This window comes from Anopheles maculipalpis, chromosome 2RL, assembly GCF_943734695.1.
Source record: "Anopheles maculipalpis chromosome 2RL, idAnoMacuDA_375_x, whole genome shotgun sequence".
In the NCBI taxonomy this organism is placed as follows: Eukaryota; Metazoa; Arthropoda; class Insecta; order Diptera; family Culicidae; genus Anopheles; species Anopheles maculipalpis.
In genome coordinates, this window is record NC_064871.1 from 52285906 (window position 1) to 52300839 (window position 14934).

At 40.6% G+C, this 14934-nt stretch overlaps 4 protein-coding genes across 4 annotated transcripts in view; 1 reads left to right on the forward strand and 3 right to left on the reverse strand.

Annotated features, from left to right (window-relative positions):
• Window positions 1–14934, reverse strand: part of LOC126557136 (double-strand-break repair protein rad21 homolog) — a 435365-nt gene that overhangs the window by 124133 nt on the left and 296298 nt on the right. The gene's annotated exons all lie outside the window — the stretch shown is intronic.
• Window positions 367–14934, reverse strand: part of LOC126557093 (protein Peter pan) — a 326012-nt gene continuing 311444 nt past the window's right edge. Inside the window, exon 3 of the mRNA XM_050212748.1 lies at window positions 367–378. Within this exon, the coding sequence (XP_050068705.1) occupies window positions 373–378 (6 nt within the window). The 3' untranslated portion in view covers window positions 367–372. The remainder of the gene's footprint in view (window positions 379–14934) is intronic.
• LOC126559910 (zinc finger and BTB domain-containing protein 24-like) lies at window positions 433–2321 on the reverse strand (the record flags this gene model as incomplete). The annotated part of the gene is made up of 3 exons (XM_050216077.1): window positions 2208–2321; window positions 857–2115; window positions 433–781 (listed from the first exon to the last, which is right to left on the reverse strand). Coding segments are annotated over exons 1-3 (1722 nt in total), but the record flags the coding sequence as incomplete, so codon positions are not given.
• LOC126558615 (cyclin-dependent kinase 2-like) lies at window positions 3454–4454 on the forward strand. The gene is given in 3 exon segments (XM_050214660.1): window positions 3454–3475; window positions 3478–3613; window positions 3686–4454. Coding segments are annotated over 3 exon segments (927 nt in total).

The following is a 14934-nucleotide window of genomic DNA, read 5'->3' on the forward strand; positions in this document are numbered from 1 at the left end:
TAATTTGTTAAAACTAGACACTTTACTTATTAATAGTACTTAATGCTAGCAGATTTATTTTACATTTTTTTCTTCTCCTTGCGATAACTCCTCTTGTTGCGATGAACAAGAGACTATCTTCATACGATTATATTTAAGAATCTTTTGCCCTTTACTTGCTTTTTTTTACCCTTTAGAGGTTGCAATGCCTATGGCGAAGTAGAGGATACGGAACCCACCTTCACATGGCAGAACCAGGTACCAAATTCTAGTCGGATTTGTGCACCGTACGCAGGGCAGCTACGCTTGTGAAATTTATATAGAGCAAGAAGCTCTTCATTGCTTTATAAACCTTTAATCGTAATGGCTCTTGGATTCATACTAATGCTCCTGCTACAACTTCGATTGGTCGGTCATCAAACTCATCGTACCAGAAGCAAATGCAGAAAATTTCCCATCCTCAAAGTCTTCGTCTGGCTCCTCGAGTCGCTGAATATTGTAACGTACCATATTATTTTCGGCATTCACCACCTCCACCTCTTCCGGATCCGGTTCCGGGTACTGTATGATCCAATCCTTTTGCAGTGTTGTATCGATACCGTGATCTTTCGAGATATGGTCCTTCGCCATGTGCCGGTAGCGAAAATCTTTTTTACAAACGCTACACGCATAGGGGAAAGAGTTTGTGTGTGTTCGCATGTGAACTTTCAGCTGGAAATTGCTGTAAAAGCGCATGTCACACACATGGCACGGGTAGTTTCGCTCGCCTGTGTGATAGAACCGATGCTGTTTCAGTCGAGATCTGAGGAAATAGGGAACCGCAACAAAAACAATTAAGTAAAATCACTTAACTTGATTCGACCACTCCTTAGCTTACCTTGTGGTGAACATTTTTCCGCAAACGTCACAACTAAATTTCGGCTCTACGTGCGTTTCCCTGATATGGCCTAAAAGGTCGCGACGCGCTTTATACTCCTTGCCACATGTTTCGCACTTGAACGTTTGCGATCCATGGCGACAACGAACGTGCAAACGGCACGCGTGCTTACAGTGGAATCGTGCGGGACATCCCTCCATCGGACAGCTGTACGGGCGGCGGCCATAGTGTCGGTTCATGTGCCCTTCCAACCGATTGCGCTCAATCTTCTTACCACACATGCTGCAATCGGTTAGCAGCGATTTGTACAGCTCGGAGCCAGATATTTTCTTTCGCCTTTTTCGCCGAGCTTCCGGACCCGGCAGTCGGGACTGTTTAGGCTGAACGGCACTACTATCAGCGCCTTCCGTTTTCACGTTTGTCTCTAGAACTTCCACGGTCGATGGCGCATTCGCTCGGATATGATCCGAATCGAACTCTTCAGTGGAATCGAACTCGTTTTCATCGATATGTTCTTCTTTTATATCAAGAATTTCGGCAGAACCGAGCTCCTCTTTTCCATGTAGAACGGCTTCCATCTCCGTTTCCAGCACTTCTATCTGCTGTTCATCCGTTTCCAATACTTCCAGTTCCAATTTTTCAATGGCGACAGAAGCGATATTATTCGCCGACAAAGAAACCTCTCTTTGTAAGAGCTCTTCGAAATCTTCCGTTTCCGCTGTTTCGTTCGATGGATCTTCATGTACATCCACTAGTGATACAGTGTCCGATGGTTTGACGACAGTTGGGAAACTATCATCCGTTGTCGGACGACATTCGGGTGCGGAAGAGGGAGATGCTTGGTGTCGTGGAAGAGCTGGTTCTGTAGATGTCGGGATATCCGGTCCGGCATGAAGTGAACGAGGGGAAGAGATAGCACGATGCATGGACACGGTATGCGGGCAAGCTTTGCGGGGAATACATTCCTCGGACGGTTTAGCCTTTTCCCTTTCGTTGCGGGGCGTCGAGATTTTCGTTGGTTGCCTGCTTTCTCTTGGACTGGGTTTGTTTGTGGGATGTATATATTTTGGAGTTTCATGATCTGATAGAAAAACCTGAACCAATGGTTGTCTTTCGATGCGAACCAAATGGTTCGAGCGCCTTATAAACAGCCTGGCTTGCACAGCGATATAGAAGTCGCGGAACATCTTGACCTCTAATACTTTATCCGTACACGTTCTACAAATGTTTCGGGGCAACGTGGCATCGTCGAGATTGATCTGAAATAAAAGTAAGAGAGTGAAGCACATATTAACTATGATGCTTGAATGTATTTTTGATAACAAAACACGGTCTGCATCTTGCAGCTTACGTGTATTCCGAAGCAGGTTCCAATTTTGCGCACTATTTCGGTATCCAGCGGTTTAACTCTGCGGTATCGCATGCATAAACGGCATTCACGATCCTTTACTGCAAATGGTTTCATGTTTGTGATTTGTTTTCATTCATAAACTTTCTACCATATCGAGAGTGTAAAGATAAACCACACATTAACAATAATAAGAGAGCGATAATTTTATTTATTCAACACAAGCGGTGTTGACAATACGGCACTGGACCGTCTTAATTAATTATAAATAAATAAGAGCGATAATTTTGTTCTCCTGTTATTGTGAAACATTACTTGCGCTGTTGTCGTAAATTTATTCGTTCACTTTGTTATTTCTTAACTTAAGCCATGGTCGTAAGTACCGAACGCTATGTTAAGCTAACAAAATACCCAGCCAACAAAATCTAATTTCTCACTATAGTGAAATCCCCAGAATCAAAATGCCACTTCTCACTATAGTGAAAAGTGCCTGTTCACTATATAGAAATGAGATTTTGTTGGCTGGGTTGACACAAGATCAGTTGTCACTTTTCTCAGATTCAGTTTCTCAGCAGTGTTCTCGGGGTGTCTGTAAGCACTCTTTTGGCTTCGGGACACGAGAAATTTCCAAATCAAAATTTTAGCCGCTTAAGTCGGACGGACCGCGAGAGTTTTTACAAACTGAATTTCAGGTTCGCATGAGTTTTTGTGAAATTTACTCGCTTTGAATTTTTTTTTGAGAACCTGGTGCATACATAAGCTTGTGTAGTAGAGACGTTTCTGAAGGGTAGCGTACCTTTTTCGGAAATAGGTTGTGGTTGAAGGAAAGATACCCTTCTTGTACATCGAACGCGGATTAAAGATGATATGAAGCGCAGAAACTGAAAATTTCGCATTGTTAAACTACCTACACGGGGTAATGGAGAAAAAGCTGAATCCCAATTTTGAGATTTTGAGAGTTTCGCATCGATTACGAAACTGTCAACGATTGCGAAAGACCCGTGGCCTGGGTCTTTACCTTCTGGGCTACATTTGTTTATTTACCAAAATTTGTCTATTGGGTCGACACTGCAGTGAACAATTTGTTTGTTGGGTATTAGCACTTTGCGAACGGCTGTCAATTTTGGCGCGAAGCAAAAAGAATCGTTAATCCTGAGAAGAAACATTTAAGCTGGGGTTTCCTGCGTTATGTATTTTTAATTATTTTCGTGTTTGCTTTCGGTGAATTCATGATCTTTTCGAAAGTGTAATGCACCTGAAATACAACCTGGCATTGGGCAAAAGATGCATAAAGTGGGAGTGTACGAGCGTGTGGAAAAAATCGGTGAAGGCACATACGGTGTCGTATACAAAGCGTTAGATATCCAAACCCAAAAGAATGTTGCTCTCAAACGGATCCGATTGGAAAGGTAAGTCATGTCGATTGAGTATTGATTACGGAAGGGTATGATATCTCCGGAACCTTGCATTTACCATTGCAGCGAAACTGAGGGTATACCGTCAACGGCCATGCGCGAAATTTCGCTGCTCAAAGATCTTAAGCATCATTCCGTAGTGGAACTGTTCGACGTCATTATCATAGAAACCAGCATTTACATGGTTTTCGAGTATCTGGACATGGATCTTAAGAAAATGCTTGATCGCCACAAAGGCAGCTTCACACCGATGCTTGTTAAAAGCTACATGCATCAAATGTTGGATGCAATTGCGTACTGCCATTTGAACCGTATTCTTCACCGCGACCTGAAACCACAAAACCTGCTCGTCGATCGCCAAGGACACATCAAGCTGGCAGATTTTGGTTTGGCGCGTGCAGTCAACTTTCCTATCAGAGTGTACACACACGAGGTCGTCACCTTGTGGTACCGAGCACCGGAGATATTGCTTGGGACCAAGTTTTACTGTGTTGGCGTGGACACCTGGAGTTTGGGATGTATATTTGCTGAAATGATTCTAAAACGACCACTCTTTCCAGGGGATAGTGAGATTGATCAACTGTACAAAATTTTTCGACAACTGGGCACGCCGGACGAAAAGAGCTGGCCCGGCGTTTCACATCTACCGGATTTCAAGGAAACGTTTCCTTCCTGGGAAGCGCAACATTTACCGAGCGAAATACGGCACGACCAGGATGCACATTCGCTGTTCAGTGAGCTAATGCATTACGATCCGACGAAACGAATTTCGCCAAAGAATGCCATGAATCATCCGTACTTCGATACCGTTAGCCTGGTACCGCCGGAACTGTAATACCGCTGAACTGTAATTATTTACTGTCCTTAGTATCCACAAAGCTACACATAACATGATCTCATAGAACTATCTCTATTTTCTTTCTTTCGTTTGTTGGCCATTACTAATCAGTAACATAATTTGACAATAGATCGGTTATTAATAAGAGTTTTCTACAATAAGCATAATCAAAACTGATGAACACATGTTGCGTTTTAGCGTTGTGGCTATTAGACGTGGAAATATATAAAAAACACATTAGGCACGCGTTACGTACGTTATCGGTTATATCATTTTGAGAGAAAAATTGACATTTTAGATAAGGTACATCCTTTAACAGAAAATGTTAAAAATGTCAACTGTTTTGCATAACAATAAAAAGACAACGAACGTGCCTGCATTGGGAAAAGGGTTTACTAATAGCGTCCTCAAATCCAGCGTTTAAGTTATTTATTCCAGCATTTAATTTTATATTTGTAACTCCTAAGCCGCTTTTTTTTATCTTTAAGAGCTTCAGAGGCGTCGTGCCTGGCCTCTTTTGCAAAACGTCTTAAAAGTAATGATCATTCGTAGAAGTAAGAATTGTTTTTGGTTCTCCTTTATTTAAAGAGGCTTTGAGTCTTTGAAACTACAATCGCCTCTGTACTGTAAACAAAACGTGGTTAATACTAATACAAAACTATAGCGGATGTGGCTTATCTATTATTTAAACCTATTGCAATTATGGCTGGTAGAAGTTCAAACTATTGGTTAAATTTCTCTATATTAATTGCTGATGTGTAAGAATCTAATAAGGCGGTTCTAATGCGGTTTGTTGGGTGATAGGATTGCCGCGTAATAGGTGTCAATCTGGCAGGTGGCTTGGTGTGTCGTGTATCCATGGCAATCCGTGAGGAAGTGTCGGATAGTGATGTCAACGCCACAGAAGCTGCAGAGCGGTGGACAGGATTTGTTGAGGATGTCGGACTTGAATTGGTATGAGGCAATATAAACCCTCATTAGCAAGTAGGCTATATTGAACATTTTAAAGATTTCATCAGGTCATACAAACATCCAAGACGATCAGTTTAATTCGGTTGAGGAGATTAAGAGTTTTAAGCGGAACAACTACACATATATTTCACATTACAAAGTTTACTCAACATTCGTAGTACATCTCTTAGCAAAAAGCATCTTGGTCATATGATTTGAATCTGATTTTCTCAGGCCGATCTGCTTTACCGTGGGATAGCAAGATGGGAGCTCCGAGTTCATCTTGTCTTCGTGTACAATACCTTTGAACGTAAAGATCCCGGGAACAGACCCTAATATCCATGTTATTGAACAATTGAAATAAATTGACCTATGCTAGTGGCCCTATACTGCTCTTCTCCTGGCCCGGTTGGTATCCATTCAACCAGCGTAAACTTACCCGGCTCGCCTGGAGCGCGTCTGGAGGGTGGAAGTCGACTACGTTGGAAACTGTGCTCTGCTAGGCCTCGAATTGCTACACAATCAAAAATGGATCGCACAGAGGTTGGGCTTTTTTTCGCGGGACTCCTGTAAGTGCCGTGAATTCAACGTTTTCTGTGATCATAACCGACCGGACATGTCGCGTGCCGCGTTTTAAACTGTATTAGTGATGTGAGACTATTCTTCTAGGCTTAACGACCTTCTATGGTCACGCCGGCCATCGAATGACTAACTGGACATGCCGATACCACGTAGTTGGATAGTCAGTCCTCACTACGGATGATGGTCCCGATGGGATTTGAACCCCGGTCCTGTTGTGTAAAGAGCAGCGCCGCTGTCGCCTATACCACCGTGCCGCCCTTTGTACTTTATACATAAGTACATATACATATTATGTATACTTTGAATTTGAGGAGAGTACGGAGCTACATTTTTGAAATAGAAGAGCACGCTCAGAGTCGTCAGTTTACTTCGCTGGGGTTTCTCAGTAGCTTTCGAGCTCCCTGTCCAACACAAGATGCTAGACGTCGTAACTTTTGTAAAGTTACGATTTACAAAATATCTTATTACTTGTATCCTATCACATAAAGTGTACACCTCAATGAACAGTGGAAAACAGTGGAATATTACTACTCGCCAACAGTGGCCTATTTAACAACAGGCGGCCGCATCGATCCCTCTTCAAGACCGAGAAATTACTTATGATTCATCTCTTTCAAGACCGAGAAATTACGTGAGATAACCAACCAAGAAAAATATTAAATTTTTGATTGAAAAAAAAACTTTAATCTTTATTCTACTTCGACTTAACACAGTCCTCTGAACACAGGATATTTTTAATTAGTATAGAACTTAGATGGCTATGGAACGGTTTAACCCGCCAATGATCCCAAACACGAAAGACTAGAGCCTCAACGACTGTCCACCGAGCAAGTGACAAGAAACTTAGACTATTTATTTTACCCAACTTTGGCCTCTTAAGTTTATTATTTATCCTCCATTTAAATTCCCTTATATTACTTCTGACCTACTGCAGTCAGTAGAATGTCGGCGTTGACAACATCGGTTTTAAAGTGCATCTTCGGCAATTTCATAATACGGTGACGCTTTGATCAGTCAAATTACTGCGGGTTTAACTACAACGTATGTCCCACTACGGTTGTATCGGTCGACGGTCTGCACTTTCACTCCTAGCACATTGATGGCTCGATCAATTGGTCAAAAACGAATGTCAGCGGGTTTTGGCTATTGTCGGTCTAAAGTAGAACGAACGGGTCCACGGGTTCTATATAGGGCGATATTGGCGGCAACAAGGCTGGATAGCTACACCCCACCACACTTATTTGAGCTCGAGATACCTCTAGATTAGGCTGATCTAGAGCTGATGGATACGGTAGGTGTGCTGAGGGTGTGTATTCTGAGAGCAGGCTGGGTCGCTGCTGGGTATATTACCGATATTATTCTTCCAGATACATTTGAAACATTCAGATACGCTCACAATAGATAGTTAAAAGTTTGCCGTAAAAGAATTGGCGTTCTTGTTCGGCCTGACTCGCGTATAAAACGCTGCGACATGCTAGCAGTGCATCGAAATAAAATCACCTGGAACAGCCACAAAAAGGTACTAAAGCATCGATTTGGCTCGAAAGCACCAATCCTCCCTCAAATTGGGTCGATTAAAGTTAAGCGTTGCAATTAAATTGCTCGTTTAGCGATTATTTGAAATTATGAACGAGCTATATTCTGTTGCTTTTAGTTTTTTGTTGTAGATTTGGTTGTTGCTGGGATGCAGTAGCAAGTAGACAGTACTGAACGTTCCACCGTAACTAAAAAAAAAAACCACAGTACAAAGCAGTGACCGCAAAAATCTGCTACAAAAACCCTAATTAACAGCATGTACGAACACAAACCACCTTCCCACATCCCCCAGTTACCATTCTTCAGGCCGCGCGAGCACCAATAGTGTGGCATTGGGATGGGTTTGTGAAACAAACATCTCCAGCTAAGGGCAGTGTGTCTGTAATGGGGTTGGCGAAATTAGAGTTTGTCAAGCAACTGGCGGGAAACTAGTTTTTACTCATCCCGTCGCTCACAATTAACCTTTGACTGGATCTGCGGCGCTGATCAGCAGGGGCCTGGTTAGCTGGCGCGGAAGTAGTGGTACGAGACGGCGTGGGCTCTAACGTGACCGATTGTTAACCTCAGGATCGGGTGAGTTAATTAAATAAACATTATTTCTAGCAATTAGTTGCCAGCGCAAAAAGTAGCGCTAGGGAAGCGTACTAAGCGAGTATGTGAATGTTGGGTTATGTTACTAACTTTTTTTGTAGTTTTTTCGTTTTTTTCTAAGCTTTGTTGTGAGGTGGTACATATCGTCCAACGAGTGTTAAATGCTAGTGTTGAGTGGTGAGCATTTGGTGCAGTATGGAACTGAATTTAACAATAAATTTTCTAGAACTCAGAGAAGCAAGAAATGGAAGAAAACCCGTTCGTTGGGGAAAGAGTAAGTAAAACCCAATTATAAAAAAAGTTATCAGGATATCAGAAATGATGAGATTAAATACAGCAAACAGAAACAATAGTTGTCGAATTCTACTAACGTATTTATCGATCAAATTATTGTTAAGAAATTAGAAATCATTAGCAGTTGTAATTCTATCAACAGAAGCCCAATAACTTGGTCCAGTTAATATATTTTCTAATTATATTTGTACTTAGTTTTATAGTAGATTAAATAAAAAATTAGAAGTCCCTCCAGAAGGTCCATTAAGGTAATGGATGGATACATCTTGATTCATTTTACTCAATTTGCGTAAGCTAATCAATCGTATCATTGTGTCTACCTTCCTCTTGTAGTTTCCCACCACAAACCGTTTATGCTTCATTTGCTCCAAATGAAGGTATTCATGTCCAAGGTCAATGAAAGTTTGCTACTGTAGTGACTGTAGGGCATACGTGTGGTTTATCAAAATGGGCTTTGATAGGTGCGATCATCACGTACGGCAGGCAAATTGAAACCGATTTGGTCGACTACAACTACGAATACGTGTACCGCCCGTTATGTATTTCACTCTTGATACGAGTAGCGTTTTTGGGTGTGATTGGCAATCCTGTGGCAATCCGATAAGGGGCCTGATGATTACAAAATGAATTTTCGGCACAAAAATGCTTTGAAATGTATCGAAAATCCTTCGACTATCGTTGAAACATTTGAATAGAAATTTTCGCTTACGTGCATGTTTACGAATCATACGTTAATTATACATGTAACTCATGAAGTAAGGCATGTTGTATGATTGAACGATCTTATACCACTCAAAAATAAACAATGTTTGTTTTTAAAATATAAAATAGAAAGAGACAATGGTAGTGAATTCCTTATTTAATCTTGCCTGTGTTGAGAGCAATACCCGGTTTTAGTTAATCGAAATCCTATAATGCAAATTGGACCGCTACCGTTCATGTGTTAGTTAAGCGAGCACATTGAATCGAGGGTTAAATTTGAGATATAATGAACCGAAGAAGTGGACACTAATTTACGCTACCTTTCCATCCAGCTGACACACACATATGGTGGTTGGTGGTGTCCTTTTTTGCAAAACAGTATTTCGGATTGTCTATGGTGTTTGGCACTATTTTTCTTCCATCTGGCCTACAAAAACAGTGCACGAGCGCTACTAGACTGGTAATTGCGACACAAGAGCGTTCGCCGTTGGACTAGATTGGATTGGTAAGTTTATGTAGGTGTAACAAAAACCCATGGTCCTAAGGCCACACCACTGTAGAACAATCGTAGCGAAACATTTACATTTAAAGAAAGCGCAGGAACAGCTTGAAGCTGGGTGGTCTGAATGCTAATCGGGAGAAAAAAATATACATGCAAACTGGGTGTCAACAGCTAGGAACTTATGGACCTGACAGATCACGTTGCGTCTTCAGTGAGATGTAGGAGTACGGTTATTGCTTTCTTACTATTGTGAGTGCGAAAAAATCTCAAACAAAGCATGGTTTTGCTTGTATTATCTTTTTAGCATTCAGAATGAGGTTTCAAATGATAACAAACAAGGATAAGCAACAACAAAAATGAGTGCAAAGCTTGAAAATCTATCCTTTAGCAAGGGTGGTCAGTATATCAGCAAAAGTTGGCTTTACAAATGAATCGCTACAACAGAACCGGATAGCTCATGCTCATTTATGCAGCGGAGTTTTTTCATCATAAATTTACTCCCATCTGTTTGTAACTCACCTACCTTGCTTGCTCACGGAAGTACATGTTGCAACCACGCCACTCTTTGACAATTTTATGCCTTGCTGCAGAGTACTTTCGACTTAATGCCTTGTTAAGTCCGCCTAATTATATGTATATATTATCTTTCTTTTAAACATCTGTCTTTCTTCTTTAGCTTCAGTTGCAAACTTAACTGTATGTTTACTTAAAAACTAAATTTTGTTGAAAATATTGTTAAGTAACTAAATTAATTTTTCACTTTTCCGCATCGATTGATAGCAGCTATCTTCACAAGCAATCATGTGCAGATGGAGGCGCCCGGTACTTTACTGTGCTGCGACCCATGCCTTTTATCCAAAAATCCAGCCACATCGCCGTCAACAGTGTTCTTAATGAAACCAACTGAAGATAAAAATCCATGAATGTTCAGCCGTTAAAAGTGTTAATGGAGCAGTATGCATCCTGTAGCTTACGTACGAGCGGCTCGTTAAGACAGGCGTATCTACATAACTCCGCTATGCGTCACATTCGGTCTAATCACCAAGGGAGGACACACAAGGAGAATATGTAAGTGAATTGAATGTATGGGTAGTGTAAGAGGTCAAAACTGGGTCGATTAGGGTTCATTTATCACCAATCCAAATAAAAACACAAATATGAAAAGAAAAGTAAATGTACAAATACTATAAAAGTGATATATAAACTGTGTAAGGAAAAACAGATCAAAAGACTGCAAAGTTTAAGGTTAGGGGTAGCTACAACACTGAGTATTCTTCTAAACAATTCTTATTCTTCTTAACGCTCAATAAATTTAAAAGATACTTCTTTTTCTTTGGTTTAACGATCTGCTAGGCCATCGAATGTCTTATGTACTAGGCTAGTCAGCCCTCACTACGGGGGAACGGTCCAGCTGGGATTTGAATTCCAGTCCTGTCGTGTAAAGAAGGGCATCACTAATGTCTAGAACACATGATCATTCTAATTTACAAGAAATGATTCACTTACTAAAATCATCTTCTATAATCATGCAGCATATAGCATAACATAACCCTTTGTATTTACTCAGTCGTACGAGTTTGCGTGATTTGACACTTTTGTGACGAATACAGAAAGCATGCCAACACTTCAGGAAAAAAAGTTTAAAACACGATGATGTATCCTTTTTTTTTGTAGATGTCTTTACCACATGTATTTGCTGTAGTATTTTATTAAACAAATTACAACGTGGCCATGATGGGGTTTCGTGCCCATAGGAGGCTCTGCAGTATAGCAACCACGATTGCTTTTTTTCTACAGGTTTTTTGTGCTCTCTCTCTCTTTCTTTCTCTCTCTCTTTCTCTCTCTCTCTCTAGCCTGCTGTGGTCATGGTTGTAGAAATTGCGTAAATTCTCGGACTAGTAAGCTATTAAAACTTTCAAATGAACTCCAACTACCAGCAAAGTGTCTCTGCGATTGTGGCGTGGCTTGTGTGTGTGTGTTTTTTTGTTTGTATTGTTGTTCTGGCCTTTTTTTATAATGTTTTGTATTTTTTTCTCGATGACGAAAGTCCCATTTATCTAGCGCAACGTGTTATTTTATATTTTTTGTCAGCTTTACTGTGTACTCATTAGATTCATCCGTAGCGGAGTGGAAACATGAAATGAGTGAAAAATTGCGTAATTAGTTTTATTACATCGTAGGCAACGCGTTAGTTTTTTTTGTTGTTGTTGTTATGTGGACTTTACATAGTCTCCAGGAACTTTATCACGCGAATGAAAGCCTTAGCTCTTCCATTTTGTCCAGCATAGTTTCAGAACGGGTAGGGTTGAAGAGTGTTTTTTGCCGTTTGCTTGGATTTCGCCGGAATGTGACTGATGATAGTTTCATTCAATTAGCAGGAGTTCTAGTCCGCAGCTAGTGCTTTTAATTTGCGTGGTTACAGTTTCAGATAGCTTTTCAAGGTGTGTCGGGCAATGGTGATGGTGGCGTGCTGAAATGAGTTAGAAGGATCAAGTTTGCAAAGTTTCAAAAGGTCGGTCAAAGTGGATGATTTTATGATGGGTAAAGCGTAGCGTATGATTTAATTAATTATTCTGTGTAATCACTCGAAACACACAAGAAGGAAGTAAAAGCTAATTCAAATGGAAAGCAATCTTTTAACTAAATGGGGGAAATTATGATATTTTGTGCATGTGACGAAATTTCATGCATGCATAATGCGATCTATAAAACTTATTACCAATTAATGAAAGATGGTAAAATATTAAGATATTCGCTTAAAGCTTGAAGCTTGGAGGTCAAGTGATAAGATTTGTGCACAAATAATAAAGCCATCAATCAAAGCGATAAACTTCGCAAGTTAGAAAACTATAATGCTATAAAATGAATAATATATTGTTTGGCTGATGCAGTTTAACGATTTGTATTATTTTTTTCATTTCTTAGTTACGGCCAGACCTATAGAATAATAAATATAATATTGATCTCATTTTCAGTCACAATTAACATCAACTGTAAATACTTAATAATAAATAAAATTCCATTTCCATTTCGCAAACAAGTATGTATCAGGCATCCTAATCCTAATCCTAATGTAATCCTAATCATTTTGTCATTGGCTGGATCAATAAGAGCAAGCACTTTTGTAGAACGGATGCAGTAATAGGTGGATGAACAGACGAGATCAAGAGAGTCGGTCAAGAATATAAAGCTGAACAAGAACCAAAGTGTCTATCCAGCTTTGGACCTTTGTCAGTACATTCGCACCAACATTCGGCATAATCCAGGACTTACACTCCTAGAGGTGCGTGAAACGATCTAGACATCAGACGTACCAATGTACCATAAGTTCTCTGCTCAATCACTTTGTTACTGTCGACTGATGCTCTATTTCTCGGTCGATTTCCATTGCAGATATAGCCTCCAACAGGCAGACATTTTGTCGTCATCGCATTGATCCTCAATCGACCCTACTGGATTTGCATTTCTCCTAGAAATCCTTAAAGCTATAACCATAACTTGTACTATAACAATAGCACAAAACATACGAAACAAACACGATAAAGTTTGAATTTGGGAAAGAATTGGCTTTGGGAAAATATTTTCTTCTAGTACAAAATACGTTTCATTCAAATATTGTGAATTGATGTATGTGGCATTCACTGAATATGTTTCTGACACTTTAAAGTCTACTTTCAAAACTTGTAGAAAAAAATTATTTTGATTAAAAACAAATTATTTTATGGGTATTTATTTTTTCTTAGTTGAAGACAATAATCTACTTCTTTGGCCTGCTCAAGATTGAGCACGTCGTGTCGGCATGGCCAGGTCTCCAATCAGTTTCCAGGAAACTCGGTTTAGGGCTGCAGTCCTCCATCCACGGCTGTATCCGATCTCCGACAGGTTACTCCACTTGATCCAGCCAACGAGCTCGCTGTGCTCCTCTGCGCCTCGTGCCGAACGGGTCGCTGACGAGCACCTTCTTGGTGGGGCATGAGTTCGGCATCCTCATCACGTGCCCCAGCCAACGTATCCTTCCGGCTTTGGCTACCGTCAGGATATCAACACCGCCAACCAGCTCAGCTAGCTCGTGGTTCATTCTCCTTCGCTATACGCCCTACTCGAACACACCCCCAAAGATAGTCTTTAGCACCCGTCGTTCGAAAATGGTGAGTGCATTGGCGTCCTCCGTCAGCATAGTCCAAGACTCGTACCCGTAGAGGGCTACCGGACGTATCAAGGTGCGGTAAATCGTGCATTTCGTGTGTTGTTGGAGTCTTCTGGATCGCAGGAATTTGTGGATTCCGTAGTAGACACGATTCCCCTGTACAATGAGCCTGCGGATTTCGCTGCTTACGTTGTTGTCCGAAGTTACGATCGTACCAAGGTAGAAGAACTCCTCTACCACCTCGGGATCGTCGCTGTCAACTGATACTCTGCTTCCGAGTCGGGCTCTATCACAGAGTCTATCAATAAAGACAATAATGCTGAGATTATTTTATCATTTATTCATCATGTAGAAGTTTGTTGCAAAAGTGTACTGTTTTTTTATGCATGCATTGCATGCATAATAATGCATTGTTTTGATGCATAATTTATAATTAAGTTACATATTTGACTATAAATTTTGAATTAATATTTTTAGAGTACATTTGTGTACAGAACATAACATATAAGTAAGCTAGGCGTTTATTCAGTTCTGAAAATATTCGTAGGATGCATTGCAAAGATTGTTAAATTAATGCTTTAATTTTTCTACTGGTTTAACAAATTAATGCTTTTTTTTTTATTCAACGTTAAAATCAAGCGTTAAGGAAACACAAAAAGTGTAAAGTAAAAGCATCGAAACATAAATGTCTGCCAACCAAAGTAAAGTAAATAATGAAGCAATGCGCAGATGATGACGCGAAAATAAACAAAAGCAAACAGTAGGGTAAACGCTGCAGGGGGACAAATGACCACACAAAGTAAATAATCGGAGGTGATGAGAGCAGGGCTCAAAGCTGTGTTATGATCACAGCAGTACACGATGCATGCAATGTGATATGGATTGGTTGAGCAACAACACTAGATGAAACATCCAGCTGAAGACAACCATTGCGTTTCAACGTCCAACCCGTCTCACACAGAAGACAGGTTTGCTTTTATCCTAATTACTAAATAAAATGCAAATTAACTATAAGGGTAATTCATGAGCCGTGGTGCTTCGCCCTTTTCATTCCTATTAGTGCCTTTCGCTTCGGGTTTGCCTTGACGCCTTTTTCCAGCTATTCGTTTAGGCCGATGGTTCCAGAGGTTGGGCACTCCGAATGCTTTGTGCCTCGGTGGCCGGGTGCAAAA